This window comes from Myotis myotis, unplaced genomic scaffold (genome assembly GCF_014108235.1).
Source record: "Myotis myotis isolate mMyoMyo1 unplaced genomic scaffold, mMyoMyo1.p scaffold_m19_p_18, whole genome shotgun sequence".
NCBI lineage: Eukaryota > Metazoa > Chordata > Mammalia > Chiroptera > Vespertilionidae > Myotis > Myotis myotis.
In genome coordinates, this window is record NW_023416322.1 from 7,973,667 (window position 1) to 7,994,876 (window position 21,210).

The window sequence follows — 21,210 nt, forward strand, 5'->3', positions numbered from 1 at the left end:
AGCTAAGAAGACGGAGAAGAAGCGCTAGGCATGGCGCCAAGGACTTTATTGGCCATGTCCCATAATCCTCTAGGTGGGTCTTATTACCATGTCCATTTAGGGTGAATGACCTGCCCACGGCTGCACCTACAGTAAGGATGGGAGGACGACGAAACTCAAAAGCCTGAACCTTTCACCGCAGCGTCTTCTCCCAATGCCTCGGCCTTCACCAGGAAGGTGCCAACAGGTCTCCTGGGGCATCTGCATGGGCAGTGCTGAGAGGACACCCTCCATGAGGCGCCAGGTGGGACCAGCCCTTTGGGATTCCAGGCAGGAATCTCAGACAGGGAGCAAAATGAGACCCAGGGAGTAGGCAGGCGAAGGCAGGACCGGCAGAGGGAGGGCAGGCCTGCTACCTCTGGGCCTCTGATACTCTGGGGACAGGATCTATGTCAGTGGTTCTCAACCTTCTGGCCTTTTAAATACAGTTCCTCATGTTGTGACCCAACCATAAAATTATTTTCGTTGCTACTTCATCACTGTAATGTTGCTGCTGTTATGAATCGTCATGTAAATATCTGATATGCAGGATGGTCTTAGGCGACCCCTGTGAAAGGGTCGTGCGACCGCCGAAGGGGTCGCGACCCACAGGTTGAGAACCGCTGGTCTAAGGGCAATGCTGTAGGGTCTGCCTGGCCTGGAGTACTGTATACCCAACCCCCCCGCCCCCCCCGCCCCCCCCACCCCCTGTCCCTTGACAGCGGAAGTAACTAGGCCAGAGAATGAATGCCAAGGGGATGCTGAAAGTCACGAGCCACTAACGCGCCATCTTGTTCACACCTTCATTGCTCTAAGAATTACAGTGTGACCACAGGAGGAAGGGCCTGCCTCCCCAGCTGTCCATCTATAACGTGACCCCGCCTCCCAGCACGTCCACAGGCTATCTGTCGACTCCGGCTCCCTTGGCCTTATTTCTCATCAGCGAGTAAGACCTTCCCAAGGACCTTTCTCAGTCTCTCTACCGTGCACTGCAAATTCTGAAGCAGCAGTTCTGCTCTGCAAATAAACAAACACTCAGCTGCAGGCAGTTTGGGGAAGTGAACCTGGCAGCAAACAAGGGTGTCTGCCCATCTGCGAGGGCAGAGTGCAGCCCGGAGAGACCGGGCAGGCAAGCACCTGCCACCACTCGAGGCGTCTTCGCCTCCATTTCCTTCCTGCTTTGCCCGGCTGACGCCTACCTTCCCGGCAGCAAATCACTGTTGATAAATGCTGATGAATGCTATTTGGGGCTTACAGTTTCAGATTTATAACTTACCTACCCATGTCAGCGCCAAAACTGCCAACGAGTCCAACAGATGTCCCCGCTTTACGTTTTGAGAAACTGAGGCACAGAGAGGCCGAAACAAAGGACTGTGGCTTCAAGCCCATTGCTCTTTCCACTAGACAACCCCCCTTTCTCACCTATCAGTCCCCTCTATTCGGTGGAAACTAGGGGAAGAAAAGTCAGTGAAACCTTTTAAGAAAGACAAGACCAAAACAATGAATTACCATTGAACCTACCAACTAACTACCGCTGTATATGACCCTTCATCGTTCACCAAGAGCCTGCAAGGGTACTTCTCTTTGGAGTCTCCTAACAGCTTGAGGGGTAGAAGCTATGCGTGACCGCACTTAAGAGTTAGGGAAATGGAGACGCAAGAGGTCGAATGACTGTTTGGTTAGTGGGTGACACGCCTGGTGCATTGCAGAGCCTGGGGAGGGCTTACCGCTGGTCCCAGATGATGAGGTGAAAGAGGTACTTGGAGAAGTGAGCCTTCCGGGTCTGCAGGGGGCTGCACAGCTCCTTGCCACCGTGGCTGAGGGAGCAGGAGAGGTAGAAGTCTTCATAGCTACAGGGGAAGGGAGCAGGTCAGGACTCAGCTCCAAACCCCATCTCAGTCCCCCACCCACGCCAAACTCCATTTCCCTCCGTCAAACTCCTGGGGGGGGGGGGGGGGTCTGGGGACTGTGAGGTGGGGTCAGGGGACGGGACAGCCAAATCGGCTTTGCGGAAGTGCGCGTGGAGACACAGCTCCATCTGGATCCCTCTGCCCAGCTTCAGGCTCCATGCTGGGCCATGGCTGCTCCATGCAGCCCCTCCTTCCAGGCCGCTCCTGCCCGTCAGGATCCGGGTACGAGTGTGCACATGCGCAGGTGAGAAGGGTGGGGGATGGAAACGACATCTGCCCACTTGAATGCCAGCACATGGGGGTCCCTGTGGCTCATGACAGGTGCCTGACAGAGGAGGTCAGAGAAGGCCCTGGTTTCCCAGGCCGCCTCCTTTGTTCTCTGTCAGTCGCCTAAAGGAATACATTAAGTGAGGAACAAAGAGAGAAGGGGAGGGAGGGGCAGGCAGCGGGGAGGAGCCGAATGCCTATTCCCCCAGGCCTTGGATGCTGGGGACCCTGAGCTGAGGATTTACCAACTGAAGGCGCCTCTCCACACCCACCGCTGCAGGCCAGACAAAGGGTCATCGCCTGCCCCCGCCCCTCCCCCGTGCATCTGCAGGGGAGCGCAGTCATTGGCCCAGGGGCATGCACTGGCTCTGGGAAGCGGCCATCTGTCACCAAGTCTCCATCAGCTGGCCTTGGATGGGAGGGGGCAGGGATGCCTATGCAGCCAGCCCCGAGCCAGCACTGAGAGGCAATGGCAGATCTGCCCAACGCAACATTTCCTAGGAGACCTTTTCTCTCCTCCAGGATGTCCCAGCCCATGTCCCCTCAGGTACTTGCTGCTCCCTCTCAGCCACCGTGCACCATGATGCCATAGTCCAGCGGTTCTCAACCCGGGGGTCGCGACCCCTTTGGGGGTCGAACGACCCTTTCACAGGGGTCACCTAAGACCATCAGAAAACACACATATAATTCCATATTGTTTTTGTGATGAATCACTATGCTTTCATTATGTTCAAGTTGTAACAATGAAATCGGGGGTCACCACAACATGAGGAACTGTATTAAAGGGCTGCGGCATTAGGAAGGTTGAGAACCGCTGCCAGAGACTATAAACGTAGGGCAGTGGGAGAAGCCGTCTGAAAGCCACACTCTGCTCCTCCCTCTAGGCCATCAGCCCGGCTCACCTGGCGGCCCAGGTGATGGGGATGCGGTGGGTGGCATAGACCGTGAAGGCCAGCGGCCCGGAGAAGTGGCAGGCCTCCTGGACCAGGTCGTGCCGGTGGCTGCCATGCACTGCCGTCTGGAAGTCTGCGTTGAACGTGTTGCAGTACAGCTCCACTAGGTCCAGGATGGCCGCGGTCAGGGCCTCCATGACCTTCTCTGAAAGGAAGGGGTCAGAGGGGAGGTGGTGAGGCCTCCGCTGGCCCCACGGTTGCCCCTGTGCTGGTTGCGATGGAAAACCCCAGGAAACAGTCCCCAAATGCCCGTTGCTTTTCTAACAGCTGTGACCCTGTCAGCAGTGAAATGAGAAGAAAGCTTCTCCGAAAATGACAGATAGGAAATGTAAACATTCTCCTTACTTTACATATTGCAACGTATTTAATGTGAAATGTCCTTTTAGGAAATAGCGGGAATCATAACGATCAGTTACTTTTAAAAAGTCATTGCTTGGCAAAATAGAAGATGGCAATTTCTATGTTGGTCCTCAAAATAATATTTTTGGGCACATTTTATTGGTCCATAAAACCCAAAAGACTGGGAATCACTGACCAAAAATCCCAAAATATGGGCTTCGTAGGGCAAAGTTCTGCTTGAAAGACACAAGGGGGAATCCTCGTGAAAAATTCTTTTTTAAAAAATATATATTTTTATTGATTTCAGAGAGGAAAGGAGGAGAGAGAGAGAAACATCAATGATGAGAGAGAATCATTGATTGGCTGCCTCCTGAACGCCTCCCAACTGGGAACCGAGCCCACAACCCAGGCATATGCCCTTGACCGGAATTGAACCCGTGACCCTTCAGTCCACAGGCCGACGCTCTATCCACTTAGCCAAGCCAGCTAGGGCTCATGAAAAATTCTTTACCTCCTTCTCCCCAGGCTCATCCTAACTCAGAAACAGGGGTTATGGGACACTCAGAGAATAATTACAACCTCCTCAAGGGAGAGTTTCCCTTTGGAGCCCCGGGTAACTGCATGACTGCCCCTCCCACTCTCACACTTACACCACCTCATCACCATCTCCCAGGGAGACCACGGGAACAACTAGTAAAAATGATGAGGACACATTTGTGGAAAGAAACACTGGTGATCTCCAGCTGTGTGCATGCGTCATGTAGGCGTGCGCGCGTGCACACACACACACACACAGAGGCAGACTTGGACCCTGCAGTTGCGGGGGGCCGGGGGGATGGGGGGGGTGGGGTGGGCGGCGGGGAGAAGAAGGAATCGGGCAGAGTCTGCAGTGTTTACCTGCCCCTCCTGGACACAGACAGAGCAGCTCTCTTACCTCGGTTTTCCCTGGCAGCCAAGACAGTGGGGTCCTGTTGGGGAAAAGGAGAGGGAGGGGCTTCAGGGCCACAGCCTTTGCCGGCACAGCTGGCAGAAGGGCTTTTCACAGCTGGCTCATCTGGACCCGACAGGACTGAAGTTGGAGGAGCAGAGTTTCCCAGGGAAGACAAGGTCATGGTCTGTCCCAGATCCATGTAATGGACAGAGTGAGCCAGACCAGGGATAAAGTCATCGTGTCCACCCAGATGAGGTCCTCTAGCCCTCGGGCCACTGCACTGCTGGCCTGGTACCTGTCAGGCTGTGGAGCCCCGGAGCCCCTGGCTCGGGGAAGTTTGGGTTTGCACCCTGATGGCAGGCAAACTGCCAGGCAATGCCTCGGTGGTGGTGAGGAAAGCCGGGTGCTGGTCTGGGCTCCCGCAATCAGTCCCAGGGGGCAGACCCAAGCCCACCCTCAACCTCTGTAAGAGGGGACACATTTGGGACCCATTTCCCAGAACTCTTCTGGCTAAACTATTCAAAATGAAAGATGGAGAGAAGAGCCTCTCAGTAGCTAGACAGCTAACTACCCGGTTGCTTGTGAGTTTTCCTCTCCTCCTTCCCCATGCTCGCGCTCTGGGCCCATTACCTTCTGAATTTTAGGCTGCAGGCGGGAGGGGCAGGGGGGCAGCTGGTTGAGGGCACTGGTGATCTCGGGGGTCTCCACGGCAGCCAGGGCGTTGCAGATGGCCTTGACGGACTGGACCACCCGGTCAGCCTTCAGCGGGAAGTCCCCCTGTGAGGGGAGGGACAGTGAGGCTGCCAGGCTCTGGCTGGGAGGAGTGTGGGCTCAGGACCCGCAGGAGTAATAGCGGAATCCGCGCTTTGTTTTCAAACATCCAACATCGGCGAATAATGGCTCCTACTGATGAAATGAGCGATGCTCCCCAGTTCTCTCAGCCGTGTCCCTGAGCCTCCTCTCACTCCCAGCTACAGCCTCCTTGTACCATACAGACACACACGGGGCTCCCTCGAGGCGTCCACAGGGAACAGGAAGGGGTCACCGAGACCACACGGAGGCACCACTTGCCCACGGTCTTATTTCTCATCTGACCACCTAGAATTTCTAGACTGACCTCATCTCAGTATCACAGAGTGCCAGCCGCACCCTCTCGCCCCTCCCTCTCCCCACCCCTCCGCCCCTGCACTTCGGCTCCTGCAGTTTTCTCATTTGGAATTCCTTCCTGTCCTGCCCTGATGACTGTATCCATTCAAATCATGGACCAGCTGAAATCCAACCCTCTCCCAAAGCCTTCCCTGGCCAGTCCCCTCTCTATTCCTCTCCCAGGGCCCTTGGTTAACTAACTCATCACCATCCCATTCTGTCTACGAATAGTTTCACGTTACTATTCCAGAGCAGTATCATAGGGCCGGGCCAGTGCAGAAAAGGGGCTCAGAGAACTACCCCCTCATCACAGGAAGTGAGCAAGCAGAGGCCGCTGGAGAAGGGGTTCTGGCATGGGGGAGAGGTCTGAACGGGGTACAGTGCTGAGCTCCCCACGAGGGACGAGTCCATGGCCACTGCTGACTGAATCATGAGACGAGGACTGTTTTGCAGATCCCTATCTGATTTCCGTTAGCTTCATGACATTTGGGACAAGTGTTTATGATCATGGTTTTGAGGCTTCAAACCCCTGTGAATCCAGGCAAGGAGCTCCCTGGCCCCGCCTTGCCTCCGGGACCCTCCACCTCCTCCCGTGACACCAGAGCCTCAGAGCTTCTCTAATCAGAGGTCCCTGGGCATTCCTTCCTCCGGGACACGCTCCAATGCACATTCAAGGGCAGCGGCTGGGCGCCCACTCCATGTCCCTTAGCTTTGGAGACGCCCCACTCCAGGGGCAGGGATCGGGGACACGGTTCCTGACCCACTTCTACAAGGAGCAGAACCCCCCTCCACACACACTCGCCAGCCACCCAACAGCCAGCAGTCTTGTTGGTTTGCCCGTGAGCCAGGGGAATGAAAAGAAGTGCTCTCCTGAGAGACTTGCAGTGTCTATGCCAGATCCCTTCTAGGGTTGGCTGGTCCCAGGAGGACGGGGGGAGAGATGGGGTGAAGCTCTGGGCAGCAGGGCCACCCCAGGATCTGTACTCACATCAGCCAATAGGAAAGCATCCGCCTCGTTGTGGTAAGTGTCAAACAGGAGACTCAGGGCCTGCCTAGGAAGTTGGGGGCAGGGAAAAGTCGTAGGAGAAGTTAGGACCGCACCCCCCTCGCCCCTGCCATGTACTGGCCAACCCATTCTCTCCCTCCTTTCCCACAGCTCGGGAATCTGACTGGATTACAGGCGTTCCCAACCCTTCCATGCGTCCCATGAAGACTCAAGGACGGCCAGTCCTCTGTACTTCGCCACTGGTCACTCGGGGCATGATGGCCAAGTACTAGAGGGCAGAGATGTAACAGCTGGAGTGGGGGCCCTCCCCGTAAGGCAGGCAAGGGTATCTGCTGGGCTCCCCTCAGAGCTCCTGCTGGGCCCAAACCCCAGAGGGCACCACTCTCACCTGCTGATGGTCTGTTTGACGGGCCTCTCTTGCAGATGGACGAGGTAGTTCAAAGTGGAGGGGCTCTGGTCATCATTCACCTGCGTAACAAGTGCCCGGTTCAGGGAGGGGCGGCGCCTGCACCCCGACCCCGAGCTCCTACCCCACTCCCACTAAACGTGCTCCGTGTCACCCTCTGCTACCCCGCCGCCCCCACACGAACCGTCCGGGCCAGGTCGCTGCGTATGGATTTCTGCTCCATCAACTGTAGCCGGATGTCAATGTCAAACTTTCGGCAGTACTGAATGTACTCATGGCTGCCCAGGGCCTGCTTGCTGGAGGGACAGAGGGACAGACCATTAGCATCCCGGGAACTCAGTGGGGAAGGTGATGTAGACCTGAGCCCCGGGGAGAGAGAAACAGGAGGGCGGGAGGCGACCCAGAGGTCGTACTTGTGCTGTGTCTCCTACCGTGGCTCCTGGCAATGTCACGGCAGAGGTTGGGGACCGAGCAGAGGTCTGTCTAAACGGAAAGCCACCTACTACACTGGACCCTTAGTCTGTACAAACACTGGCTTTCCCAGGTACATATTGCCTGTATGTTATCAGGGGTTCCTTCCAGGTCGGAACTTCTGGTGCGGGGGGATCCAAGGGACTTCTCAGAGGGCAGTGTTAAACCCCACGCTCCGGGCTTCAGTATACAGGACAGGTTGGAAGTCAGCCAGTGCTCAGGCTTGGGTGTGGAGCTCAGTGAGTGACACTGTCCCCCTACTGAGGTCCTGGGTCTCGCACACCCCACTGTTACCAGTTGGGGTGCTGAGGTCAACCAAGCAAACCTAGCAAGATTCCAGGTCTATATGAACCATAAGGTCACGGTTTGATTCCCCGTCAGGGCACATGCCCAGGTTGCGGGCTTGATCCCGAGTGGGGGGCGTGCTGGAGGCAGCCAATGATTCTTTCTCATCATTGATGTTTCTCTCTCTCTCTCCCTCTCCCTTCCTTGCTGAAATAAATACAAATATATACTAGAGGCCCGATGCACGAAATTCATGCAAGAGTAGGCCTTCCTTCCCTCGGCTGCCGGCACCAGCTTCCCTCTGGCACCCGGGACCCGGGCTTCCCTTGCAACCCCAGCTTCGTCCAGAAGGATGTCCAGGAGGATGTCGGTCTAATTAGCATATTATGCTTTTATTATTATTATCATTATTATTATAATATATAGAGAGGGTGGTGGAGACTCCAGGCCTATCATCCCAGTGCTCATCCGAGGCTTGCTTCTGCCCTGACCCAGCAGCTCAGGTAGCTCAGTTGGGTAGCGTGTCCCATGTGCCAAGGTTGTGAGTTCGATCCCCGGTCAGGGCACATATAAGCAGCAGCCAATGAATGCATAAGTGAGTGGAACAACAAATCAATGTTTCTCGCTTTCTCTCTCAAATCAGTAAATAAAAGTCCGCTCTCCCCTTCCACTGTGGCTCCTGCCTGCATGCCATTCCCCCTGCTCAAGTGACAACCCATGAGACCCCACCCCCACCCCCGTCTCAGAGAAGGAGGCCCCTTCCTCCCGCCCAAATCACACCTCAGTCAAAAGGAAACCCAGAAGCGAGGCCAGGGCGTCCCACTACAGGAGCACCGTAGCCCGGGCTGGGCCCCAGCCGCCGCGGAACAGAAGCCGGAAAGGGACTTCCTTCCTCAGCAGAGCTGGCGTCTAGGCCAGCAATGGAGGGGAGAGGACAGGCGTGAAGGGGAGGGGTGCGTGCAGAGCCCAGAGTACCCCGGCCGGAGGCCACCAGGTGCAGTGAGGACTTAAGGGGGTTCTCCACGTCTTGAGGGGCCAAGCCCCTGGTGTAGGCCCTAAGCTGCTAAGTCTGAGCTGCTGCTAAGTCTGAGCTGCAGCCAGAAGCTAGGACTGGGCCCTGGGCAGGTCTGGGGGGAGTGCCTGGAAGGAAGAGTGTGGTGTGGTGGGGGAGGAGGCAGGAAACCCAGCCCTCCCCAGGGACTGTCTCAGGGCTCTTATCTAAGAGCAGCCTGCATCCTGGACGCGCCAGTTCCCCCTGGCAGCAGCCCCCTCCCACTAGGAACAGTGGGAAACCACAGGGCCTCCTTGGGAGTGGCAGCTGCTGGAACCCCAAGAGGGAACTTCCCACCCCACCCAAGGCAGCTGTCCTTGCTCAGCTGGACTTGCTGCTGACGGGAGGGAAGAGACGAGGCTGGACGGGGGAGGGGGACTCCTGGATATTTTCCCATTGATTTTTAGAGAGAGTGGAAGGGACGGGGAGAGACAGGGAGAAACATCGATGTGAGAGAGACACATCGGTTGGTCGTCTTCTGCAACCGAGGTACATGCCTTTGTCCAGAATCGAACCCGGGACCCTTTCTGAACCCAGGACCCTTTGGTCCACAGGCTGATGCTCTATCCACTGAGCCAAACGGGGGAGGGCCAATCCTCACCACATTTTAGTGAAGAAACTGAGGGTCAGGGTTTTACAACTAGTAAGTGCAAGTCAGGACCCAAACCAACCATACCGACAAGGCCTACTCTGCCCTGTTCCCTCAGCGGTTCTCAACCTGTGGGTCGCGACCCCTTTGGTGGTCGAACGACCCTTTCACAGGGGTCGCCTAAGACCATCCTGCATATCAGATATTTACATGACGATTCATAGCAGTAGCAACATTACAGTTAAAAGGAGCCATGAAAATAATTTTATGGTTGGGTCACAACATGAGGAGCTGTATTTAAAGGGCCAGAAGGTTGAGAACCACTGTCTTAGACGGTGGCAGGCTGCCTAGGGCGCTCTCTACCGGGAGACCCCGAGTCTAGGACCCCTCTCATTCCTCCAGGGGAAATCGAGGACACAGGGAAACATCCAGCGTTCCCTGGAGTCTGCTGCCTGGGGTCCTACCCCTTTCCTTTCCCCGTTGAGGGCACAGAGGCCAGAAAGGGCCCACAGCGTCCCTCAGGGTAAAGAAAGCAGCTGAGAACTGCTCTAGCCATAGACCCCCTGCACCCACACCTGGATATCAGCGAGCGATGGCCCGTGTAGGCTCTCCTAAGACCTATGGTAGAGGCCCCTCCTATACCCACTCCCAAGGCCTTTCATGGGCATGAGGTAGCTGGGAGCTAGTGGGGGAGAGCGGATCTATTTCCTGATGGGCTGCCATCTGGCTGACCCCAGGCCTGCCACCCAGCTGCACCACCAAGGGGTGCAATCCCCCACCCCAGCCAGAATCCAGAGCTTGGGCAGTGGGCAGGGGAATTGCTGCTGCTGGCCCACATTCAACTGCCTAGGGAGGCTGCTTACGGCCAAGGGAGGGCACTGATGGCGAGAGGCTGGCCGACAGCCTCTGGTGCCAGGGCTCCCCACAGCACATGCCCCAGGGATGGCTTGCGGGCAGGGGAAGGGGGAAGACAGCAACTGTGATTTCCCCCCTGGGTTCCCCTGGGCACTTCTGCCCAGTCCTCCTCTGCCCCTCGCTCTAAGGGCACCTCCCATAATCTAGGGCAGGAGGGAACCCCACACAGCCCCTCCGGCGCCCCTCCCGCCTCCCTCCACATGCAGAAGTCTGAGCAGTATGACCTAGACTTTGCGGAATCCCTGCTCCAAGCTCTTCCCACAGATTTGGCTCAGGAAGCTGCCAACCCCGCTGGAAGAGGGAGCTCCCGGGAAAGTACGACGTGGCCGAGAATGTGCCTGGAGAGCGGGAGTCCTGCCTGAGGGGCTGTGGGCAGCTGCCAGCCCCGGGCCTGGGGCCCAGCACCTCCCAGAGGAAGCCAACCCCCCCACCCCCCCACAATCCTACGGCCCACAGGCAGGTGCCGCATCCCACCCTGCTCTCCCCCCACCTCCGCTCACTCACTTCTGCAGGAACTCCTCCAGCCCACAGGGCTTCAGCACGAAGTCGCCCACATTCACGCCCCGCAGTTCGTCACGGGTGTAGCACAGGGTCTGGTAGATGAGCAAGTCCACAGTGGAGGAACCTGTGAGGGGTGGGGCAGGGCAGTGATGATGGGGTGCTGGGGCAGGTGGGGCTCAGCACCCACCCTGATCCCCCATTTCCCGGCTAAGCATGACCCAGCACCATCACCGACCAGGTAGAGCAGTTTGGGGCTGGAGGAAGTGGCCTTGGACCTAAAAAGCTGGCCCCAGAGCCAGCCCCCCAAAGCAGCTCTGGGCCCCACCACGAGGTGGGAACTGAGGCCCAAGGATCCCGCCACACCTCCAGGGAGGCCCCCTCTCCTCCCCTCGGACTTACAGTTGCAGGTAAAGGTGAGTGGCTCCTGCAGGCTGTCACACAACACCGTCACCTTCAGGTTGACCTCATCCCCAAGGTGCTCAGGGCTCGGGCTGACAGCGCTCCAGACGTACCCGGTGAGGAAGTAGTCCTGGACGTCGGAGCCCGATCGGAGGCTGTGCGGGGAGAGAGGGAGAAGGACCCTCGCTCTGCCTTCAGAAGAGAGGAGGCCTGCTGGGACCCTCCCGCCCCACGGCCAGGCCCCTCTGTCCCAGTCAGCCCAGCCCTCCAGGTCTCCGGCCCAGGGAGAAGGGGGGGGGGGCATTGGGGGAGGAAAGGGGGATCGCTCTAAGGTGACATGCTCATGCTAAGTGCCACCGAACCACTTCATCTTTTAGTTCTAGAAAACCCTCTTATCTCCATCCGGGGCCCTTGCTCCTATAGCCTGAAGCGATTGGGGTAATTTGTCCAATGAAGGGTTTGTAAAGTTTGGTCAAACCTGTGAACCTTCTAAGGTGCCTCAATTTCAAAGAGCCCACAAACGCCTTTGCTAGGAAGCGTTCCATCGCTCCGAATTGAGACTTATTCATGTGGTTCTTCTTTCCTCCTAGAAAAAGGTGGCCTCCTCCCCAGCCCCCACAGCCCCACAGCCCTTGTTCTTTAGCTCTTACACATCCAGCATGTGGCAAAACGCAGCAACTTCCTCATCTCTCTCCTCTGACACCTCAAACAACTCATGGCCATTGGCGACGGCGTGGGGCCGGGAGACCACCTTCAAGAGAAGAGCAGCGACTCAGTGCCTTTCCCCCCAAGGCACCCCCTTCCCACTGCTCCCAGACCTAACCGACTCAACTCTGAGGACTTCCCAGGCATTCAACACTCAGTGAAAGGGGCACGAGAAAACATGGGAAACGCTGGGGCATAGATATCTGCCATCCTAGGAGACCAAGAGCCACGGTGAAAAAGAGAACTTGGGCCCTGACTGGTTTGGCTCAGTGGCTAGAGCGTCGGCCTGTGGACTCAAGGGTCCCGGGTTCGATCCCGGCCAAGGGCATGTACCTTGGCTGCGGGCACATCCCCAGTTGGGGGTATACAAGAGGCAGCTGATCGATGTTTCTCTCTCAATGTTTCTAACTCTCTATACCTCTCCCTTCCTATCTGTAAAAAATCAATAAAATCTATTTTTTTTAAAATATTTTATTGATTTTTTACAGAGAGGAAAGGAAAGGGATAGAGAGTCAGAAACATTGATGAGAGAGAAACATCAATCAGCTGCCTCCTGCACGTCCCCTACTGGGGACGTGCCTGCAACCAAGGTACATGCCCTTGACTGGAATTGAACCTGGAACCCTTCAGTCCGCAGGCCGACGCTCTATCCACTGAGCCAAACCAGTCAGGGCAATAAAATCTATTTTTTTTAAAAAAAGAAAAGAAAAAGAAAAAGAGAACTTGGCCTAGCTGGTGTGGCTCAGTGGTTGGGCATCGACCTGTGAGCCAGGAGGTCACGGTTCAATTCATAGTCATGGCACATGCCCAGGTTGTGGGCTCAATCCCTAGTAGGCAGTGTGCAGGAGGCAGCTGATCAGTAACTCTCTCTCATCACTGATATTTCTATCTCTCTCTCCCTCTCCCGTTCTCTCTGAAATCAATAAAAATATATTTTTGAAAAAGAGAGAGAGAGCTTGAAGCTTTGACTAAGGCCGGAAGCCTGGGCATGAGGGAGGCCCGATCTCTTTCCCACGAGGGCGGGTCCTGATCAGCTCGATGCAGCAGGCTGGGCCGGGGGAGCGGGCTGCCCAAACCGTCCTCGGGGGAGCTGGGCCCTGGGCCAAAGCCTCCACACCCACGGCAAGTCCCAGGGACCCAAAGTAGAGAGAGACCGAGAGTCCTGAGCTGGGGACAAGGACAGACACACGTGGCTTCTGGGTCAGCCCTTGGAGGAAGAAAGTGTCAGAGCAGCTTTCTGGTTGGGAGAGGGCCTGGGAGAAGGTTGAGCTCCTCCCGGCTCAGAGCCTTCTGGTTCTGATTAGCTGCAACGTCAGGGAACCTGCCTGAGCCCCGCTTCCTGTGTGGTGGTGGGAATTTTCTCAGACAAGACCTCACACCGACCCCTGTAGTCACAGCACTGCTTTTGCTCACCCACAAGGAGGCCCTCCCTGCACCCCCCACCCCCCGCCCCCGTGGGCCAGCCGCCCAGCCCGGAGCAGGAGGAAGTAGGGGAGCTGGTGCGTGACGGGTTTCTGCCTGACAGGCCTGCCCACAGCCCCCGGCGAGGCCACCCCAAGGGAACGAAGCTGCAGCTGGGATGCAGCGCCCACAGTCGGTGCCAACACCTGCTTCCGGGAAGCCCACAGCCTGGGCTGCACACACAGCAATGCCTCACCTCGCACCCTCCCGCTGGCTCTGCCCATGTCCTCCAGCCCCTCGGGCAGACGGCAGCACTGACCCCTCACTGGAATATCCAGAGTTTCCTCTGGGTGACCCTCTCCTGTCAGCCTTGCTCCCCTGGGTGAGCAGGGGGGTTGCAGGGTGGGGAAGGCGGCAGTGGGGGCAGCTGGCATGTGAGGCCCTGGCTCTGCCAAGTTCATGCCTGTGTCCCAGTCAAAACAATAGCACCACTGTCAGCAATGAACCCACAAAAGCAAGGGCGAGAAAGCGACAGAGCAACAGAACAAGACAGAGAAACAGCAACAGAGAGACAGAGAAATAGAGAGAGAGAGAGAGAGAGGAGGGGGCGGCGACGGGGAGAGAACAGAGTAGCTACTGAGGCCATTTCCGTGCCCTTTCAGTGCCATTCCCTGGCTCCATAAGAAAACAAAGCCACTTACGTTCACCCTGCTGGCAGGCCCTGGCGGCCTCACCCGGCGCTGGCTGGGGGCGTCTGCCAGGCAGAGGCTGGCAGCGGGGGCACGAAGCTGGCATTTGGAGCCAACCATTTCCAGAGCTGGCTCCACGGGCCTGGGACAAGGAGAGTCCCTCTGGCTGGAAGCCCGGCGAAGGCGGGGTGGGGGTACAGGTCGAGGGCCCGAGGGGTCGCCCCGCCCGGTGGGATGGGTCCCTGCACCGAGTTGAGGTGGGGAACACCAAGGCCGCATTTCCCCACTAACAATGGGCAAGGCTTGGTGCGTGGCCCTGGCTTCCTCAAGGCTCGGACCAGCTCCCTCTCCGAACTCTGAAGACAAGCAGGGGACTGGACGGGGCGAGGGGGCCAGACAGGGAGCGACAGCGGTGACCACCTACCAGGGTGGCTGGACCAGGCGAGCAGGCCCCACTCTGTGAGAGGAACTCGGAACTGGGAACAGGATTCCGTGTCCCTATAAATAGCGGGGCAGCCCCACCTCTCGGAGCAGGGCCTTTAAAAAGCCCGGAGCTCCTCCGCCTGTGACTTGTCCCGGAGCTGATGCTACGTTGGTGTCTCTCCCAGCAGAAGTACGGGAGGAGGGAGCACGGGAAGGAGGGAGCACGTGGCTGGTCCCGAGCTGTGCAGAGTCCCCGTGGCCAGGACCCAGGTGGGAAAGCCCCAGCTCCCTTAGACAATGTGCAAGGAGGAAGCGGGTGGAATGAGGTGAATGCTCGCTCTTCCCACGGAGGCGTCGCCGCCAGGGTGCCTCCTGACCCCTTCTCGGGCCAGGGCTGCCAGGGCCCCCGGGGGAAGCACAGAGCAACCTTCAATTCCCACCCCTGGGGATGCCGCTGCTGGCACTTCTCTAGACCAGAAGATCCTCAAAGCTCTCCTGGACCCACCTGTGGCTTTGCTATTTCATATTATGTTCGGATACAAGTAAAAGTACTATTGTCATACCACATGTTTTTTCTAAATATTTTCAATGTGAACAGAGATGACTGGTGGCGATGGTCGCAGAACAATGTGAATGTATTTCATGCCACTGCACTGTATCCTTAGCATTCGTTAAGACAGTAAATGTAATGTTATGTATATTTCTCCATAATAAAAGAGAGACAGAGAAAGACAGGGAGAAAGAGAAGAGGGAGGTAGATACGGGAAAAGAGAGAGAGAGAGAAGAGAAAATGAAAGAGAAAAAGAGACAGAGAAAGACAGAAGGAAAGAGAGAGATAGTCAGAGAGAGTGACAGAAACAACCAAGAGAAAGATACAGTGGGAGAGACAGAGAGAGACACACACACAGAGAAGACACAGAGCGAGAACAAGCCAGCTTTGGAATGAGAGAGACCAGAGCTGGGTGCTTTAGACCAGTGGTCGGCAAACTCATTGGTCAACAGAGCCAAATATCAACAGTACAACGGTTGAAATTTCTTTTGAGGGCCAAATTTTTAAAACTTAAACTATATAGGTAGGTACATTGTTATTAACTTAATTAGGGTACTCCTAAGGCTTAGGAAGAGCCACACCCAAGGGGCCCAAGAGCCGCATGTGGCTCGCGAGCCGCAGTTTGCCGACCACGGCCTCAGACCATCAGGGAGGGCTGCTGCGGGGTCTGGACCAGGGTCTGGTGTTCAGTGAGCACAAACGATGGTGAATATGAGGCTGGAGCCTCATCACCGCGCAGAACAAAAGCAGAAGCTACTCGCTCCAGTCCACAAGGCCACTGGGACCAACGGCGAGTCCCATAACCCCGGCTCTGTCCTCACATTATACAGCAGGCATGCTAGACACTGGGATTCTGAAATGCCTGCTCCCAGGAGATACACAAGGTACACAAAGCTCAGCCCTGGGGAGGAGCCATGTCTCCAGATACCCCGTTTCCTCTCCCCACCAGGACCCAGGGGCCTGATGACAGAAGCCGAGGGCGGAGAAGACTAAAGGGATGAGTAAGTAGCCGATTTGGAAAGCCAAGAAAAAAGGGAGACTCTTCTGTTTCCAAACGACATGAGAAAAGGACAAAAGAAACACGATGTCCTCACCGAGGCAGCAGAAATCCGGTGGTTCTTGCCAGGCGTCGCATTTTTCCGGTTGGCACAGCGAGAGACATAGGTGCGGGGGGGCACCTGGGGGGGCATGGTCTTACTCCGGGCCACGGGTTTTCCAGGGATGTCCTTGCCGAAGTCCAAGGGCCCCCGGCCCTCCTTCCAGCCCCTGGTGGCATCCCGCACCATCTCTGCATCGTAGGTTGACTTCAAGTTGAGCCGTGTGATCGCATCATTGATACCATCGTAGTCCACAGGCCCCAGTCGGTGCCCTGTCCCCCCACTTCTTGGCTCCGCGTCTTCTAAGATCTGATGCCCGAGCAACTTGCCTGAAGGCTGTTCGACCAAAGAAAAACTGTTGATGTCATTGGGCTGGGATATCTTGGAGGAAGACGGGGCCCTCTTCCTGGGAGGTAGGGGAGGGGTGTCCCAGATAGAGACTCGAGGAGGCAGAGGAGGCGGGGACAGTTTCTTAGAAGAGCCATCTGTGTCCCCCGGTCTTGGGGACAAAGAGAGTCCCCCATCTGAACCATCAAATATGTAAAGATAGTCTCCAGCCAGGGAGCCTTTGGGCCAGGGATCTGGGCCAGGCTGGGAGCCCTGGGAGGTAGAGTGGTTGGGCAGCCCTTCCTGTGGGGAGAGTGAGTTGTAATTGAGGGTAGGATCTGAGCCAGAGAGACCGCGTAAGAGCTTGAGGTCCTTCTGCCTGCCTGCTGGCTTGTTGTAGAAGTCCAGCGCGGGCTCCTCCCAGTCGATGAGAGAGGGGTCTGTGTTCTGCTTGGTTCTGTTTTCTTCCTTGTCATGCCGGAGCCGGGACAGAGCATCATACTCCATCTGTAGGGCTTCGGCCATGGCCAGCTCTTTGCGGCTGATGCCCACGGACTCGAGGGACTCCCAGTGTTCCCCATTGCCCGGAGTCGACGACATGGTGAGGATGGGGACGGAGGAGACAAGGAAGGCTTCTACTTCCTGCCAAGGTCAGGCCTGCAGGGTTGCAGCATGGTGTCTGGGCACCTGCAGGTGAGGGGTAAAAATATCAATCATGCAGTCACAAAAAGAGATGCATTCATAATCTGACTTAGGTGACATCTACCTGTTTCTTAATTGCCTACAACAGAAAGATGGAGGGGAAAACAGACACCAAGACAACTTTATCTATTATAGCCATTCACCCTTCCATTCATCTATGCATGCCTCCACCTCCGGCCCCTAACTCCCATCCTCATCTCTCTCACACGTACCCAGAGGACAGAAAGAGGCATCAACCAGTTGGAGAAGACAGAAATAAGGGCTCTTCAATCAGTTCAGAGGGGACAGCTCTCAGATGCTGCTGCTGGGAAGGTGAAATGGTTTAACCACTTTAGAACACAGGCAACTTCCTGAAAAGATAACCCCATCCACCTACCACATGACTCAGCTATCAAAGTTACTTACGCAAATAAATGAAAGCACACGTCCACACGAAGATTTATATGTGAATATTCATAGCGGCTTTATGTGTAATATCTAAAAACCAGAAACAACCCAAATGTCCACCAACAGCTGAATGGATTAAAAAAATGTGATGTGTCCACAGAATTGACATTACTCAGCAATAAAAAGGAAAGAATTACTGACACATGCAATCTCACGGACAAGTCTCATAATAACCACACTGAGCACAACAAGCCAGACAACAGAGTATGAGTATTTGGATCCCACTTAGATAAAATTCTGAAAATGAAGTTAATGTACAGTGACAGAGAGCAGATCAGTGACTCCCTGGGAAGGGGTGGGAAGCAGCAGAGGGAACTTTGGGGGATAGTGACTAGGCTCACTATCTAGACTGTAATGGTTTCACATATGTCAAGACTTCAAATTGTATGTTTCAAGTATATACAGTTTATTGTATGTCAATTATACCTCAATAAAGCTATAAATGAAAAGTACAGCCTGGCCGGCATGGCTCGGTGGTTGAGCGTCAACCTATGAAACAAGGAGGTCACGGTTCGATTCCCAGTCAGGAGACATGCCCAGGTTGCAGGCTCAGTCCCCAGTGGGGGGCGTGCAGGAAGCAGCCAGTCAATGATTTTCTCTCAGCATTGATGTTTTTATCTCTCTCTCTCTCCCTCTCCGAAATCAATAAAAATTTATATATTTTTTTAAAAGTACAATAGAGCGTTATGAAACACATCTATGATTACTCAGATTGCACAAGGATTCTCCCCAAATACGCCAATATGAGCACCTAAATAAAGCTTTCCAGAGGGTGAGGCCCAGGGGCCTGATGGGATACAGTTGTGCCAAAATACTGACCCCTCCTAGGTCCTCAGGAAACCAGGCAGAGGGGCAGGACCCCCGGCCCGCTGCCTCCAGCTGCAAGCAGCCCCCACAGCTACCCCAGGGTTGGCACCCTTTCCCCCAGAAGCCATGACATGGAGAAGACACTGAGCAAATGGTTGCAATGAAAGGTCAGCCCGGCTCAGCGGTTCTCAACCCCGGCTGCACATTAGAGACGCTGGGGGAGCTTTCTAAAAGTACGGCCCCGACACCCATGTTCTCCCGAGACAGGCTCATGTAATTGGCCCGCAGTAGGGTAGTGATGTGTTTGTTTGTTTTTTTAAAAAATATTTTTATTGATTTCAGAGAGGAAGGGAGAGGGAGAGAGAGATAGAAACATCAACGATGAGAAAGAATCATCGATCAGCTGCCTCCTGCACACCCCACTCTGAGGACTGAGCCTGCAACCCAGGCATGTGCCCCGACCGGGAATCGAACCGTGACCTCCTTGGTTCATAGGTTGACGTTTAACCACTGAGCAACGCAGGCCGGCCAGCCAGGCAGTGGTGTATTTAAAAATTCCCCAGGCGATTCTAGTCTATAGTTGAAGGTGAGAATCACGGGTCCATGTGTGCACAGAAAATCCTCAACGTTATTTATAGGTTCTTGGAAACGGCACCTTTCAACGAAACAACATATAACGAAACCAATGTCACCACAGGCTAATTGATAGAAAAAAGAGTTAAGTTCCTAGGGCACATTTCTGGTCACAGAAACATCACCAGACTTCAAAATAAAGACCCAAAACATTTCCCATATTAAACATTGAAGTAAATGTAAGCTATCCATACATTTAAGAAAGATAAATGAAAACAGTGAGCTAAGTATTTTCCAACTCACTTATTCCAGTTCAGGGTCATGGGTGACTGGAGCCTCTCCCAGTAGTTCAGGGCGAAAGGCCACCCACACCCACACCCACACCCACACCCACGCAGAGCGGAACAGTGTAGACACCCCAGTTCATCTAACGGTCACATGTGTGGGATGTGGGAGGAAACTGGCGAACTCAAGAAACCCACGCAGCCACGGGGAGAGCATGCAAACTCCACACAGACAGCGGCCCCGGCCAGGAATCAATTTTATTTTTTTCATCAATGTCATAACAAAACACTGTTATTCAAGAACCTGCTGTATGTGTGTTAGGGATGAGCTTGTGGGAAGTAAGTGTGAAGTAGCTACATCTGACCTTTAGCACCAGCAGCTAAGAAGTTCACAACTGCATACAATTATCAAAAATTGTACATTCTATTGTACTGCTTTATCCAGCAGATAATAAATATATGAAGCATGTTCTACCTCTGGATTAGAAAGTGGTAAACATCAACAGGAAAAAGGGTTCAGTTAGATTCTTGGGTGGCAAGATCCAAAAATGAGTTAGCAAACAAACAAACAAAAAAGAAAGAAAGCAAAATGAGTTAGGTCAAGGGTATCCCTTAACCCAAGGTTCCCCACTCCCCCCTAGGACCCTTTGTATCTGCCAGGCACAGGCACAGAACCCTGTAGGGCCAGGGCTGGCTCAGCAAATTTTAGGAAGTAGTTTCCCAAAGACGAATTAGTCCAAGCCCAGCCTCAGGCACACAGAGCGCTCTGCTCACTTCTCTGCCTGCTGAGTTTCTCCACCCTTCAACAGCTTCTTACAGATTATTCTTTTATCAATTTGTTTTCATTGATTTTTAGAGAGAGAGGAGGAAGAGGGAGAAAGAGGTGAGAGAGAAACTGGCCGCTTCTCACGTGTACCCCAACCAATCGAGCCTGAAACCTGGGCATGTTCCCTGGGCCGAGAATCGAACCAATGACCCTTCAGCATATGGGCCGATGCCCAACCAAACGGAGCCACACCAGCCAGTGCCTTATGGATTACTTTTTCTCTAAAGCGGGTAAGAGGCAGTCTTTCTATTTGAAATTCAAAGGAATTAGGTGACCAGCTGCAGACACCCAGCACTTAGCTGCCCAGAGCTGGAAAACTAGTTCCAGGAAAAAGAGGTCTCGTGCTTTAGAGAGGAGACACCAGATAAACACCAGAGTCAGATGGCGTTTACGCCTTCCAATCCTGACTGTGGGTTTGCAGCTCCGAACCGGGACAGCAGAATACTAAGAGTTGCCGGCCCTGGCTAGGTAGTTCAGTTGGTTAGAGCAGCATCCTGATATGCCAAGGTTGTGGGTTCGATCTCCAGTCAGGGCACATACAAAAATCTACCAATGTGCCTGGCCCGCGTGGCTCAGTGGTTGAGCATCAACCTATGAACCAGGAGATCATGGTTTGATTCCTGGTCAGGGCCTGATCCCCACTGTGGGACGTGCAGGAGACAGCCAATCCATGATTCTCTCTCATCACTGATGTTTCTATTTCTCACTCCTTCTCCCTTCCTCTCTGAAATCAAGAAATAAAATTTAAAAAATTTAAAGAATCAACCAATGAATGCATAAATAAGTGGAACAACAAATCGATGTTTTTTTTTCTCTCTCTCTCTCAAAATCAAGGAATAAAAATTGAAACAAAAAAAAGGGGTGCCTTAGCCAGGCACCACTGTGAAGAAAACGGAGACCATCGGAAAGAATCTCCGCGACCGGCCTCTCTCCCACTCAACATCCACATTTGCATCAGCCTCACTTGCTCGCCCTGGTCTCAGGGGACGCTGAGGGACAACCCTCTGGTGCTCCCATCTCCCCCCCCCCCCCCCCCCCCCCCCGCCACTGGATCCCCATCAGGATGATGCTCCACAAATTCCTCCTCCCTCTCATGTATCATCTCTCCTCAGCTGGGTCTCTCTTCAGCATGTAACCATGTCCAACCAAGCTTCTTCTAGCTTTAAAAAGGAAGGAAAAAGAAAACAAAATC

At 54.7% G+C, this 21,210-nt stretch overlaps 1 protein-coding gene across 3 annotated transcripts in view; it reads right to left on the reverse strand.

Moving 5' to 3' along the window:
• The window catches only part of PIK3C2B (phosphatidylinositol-4-phosphate 3-kinase catalytic subunit type 2 beta), a 76,391-nt gene that overhangs the window by 30,565 nt on the left and 24,616 nt on the right, over positions 1-21,210 (reverse strand). For 2 of the 3 annotated variants that reach the window (XM_036343409.1, XM_036343407.1), the window contains exons 2-12: positions 16,050-17,066; positions 11,838-11,938; positions 11,188-11,342; positions 10,792-10,912; positions 7,161-7,272; positions 6,959-7,038; positions 6,553-6,616; positions 5,049-5,195; positions 4,422-4,455; positions 3,098-3,293; positions 1,746-1,868 (exon numbers count right to left, since the gene is read on the reverse strand). In XM_036343409.1, the coding sequence (XP_036199302.1) occupies positions 1,746-1,868; positions 3,098-3,293; positions 4,422-4,455; positions 5,049-5,195; positions 6,553-6,616; positions 6,959-7,038; positions 7,161-7,272; positions 10,792-10,912; positions 11,188-11,342; positions 11,838-11,938; positions 16,050-16,979 (2,063 nt within the window). In that variant the 5' untranslated portion in view covers positions 16,980-17,066. Of the gene's footprint in view, positions 1-1,745; positions 1,869-3,097; positions 3,294-4,421; positions 4,456-5,048; positions 5,196-6,552; positions 6,617-6,958; positions 7,039-7,160; positions 7,273-10,791; positions 10,913-11,187; positions 11,343-11,837; positions 11,939-16,049; positions 17,067-17,293; positions 17,386-21,210 lie in introns of all 3 variants that reach the window. The other variant, XM_036343408.1, reaches the window with a different exon arrangement.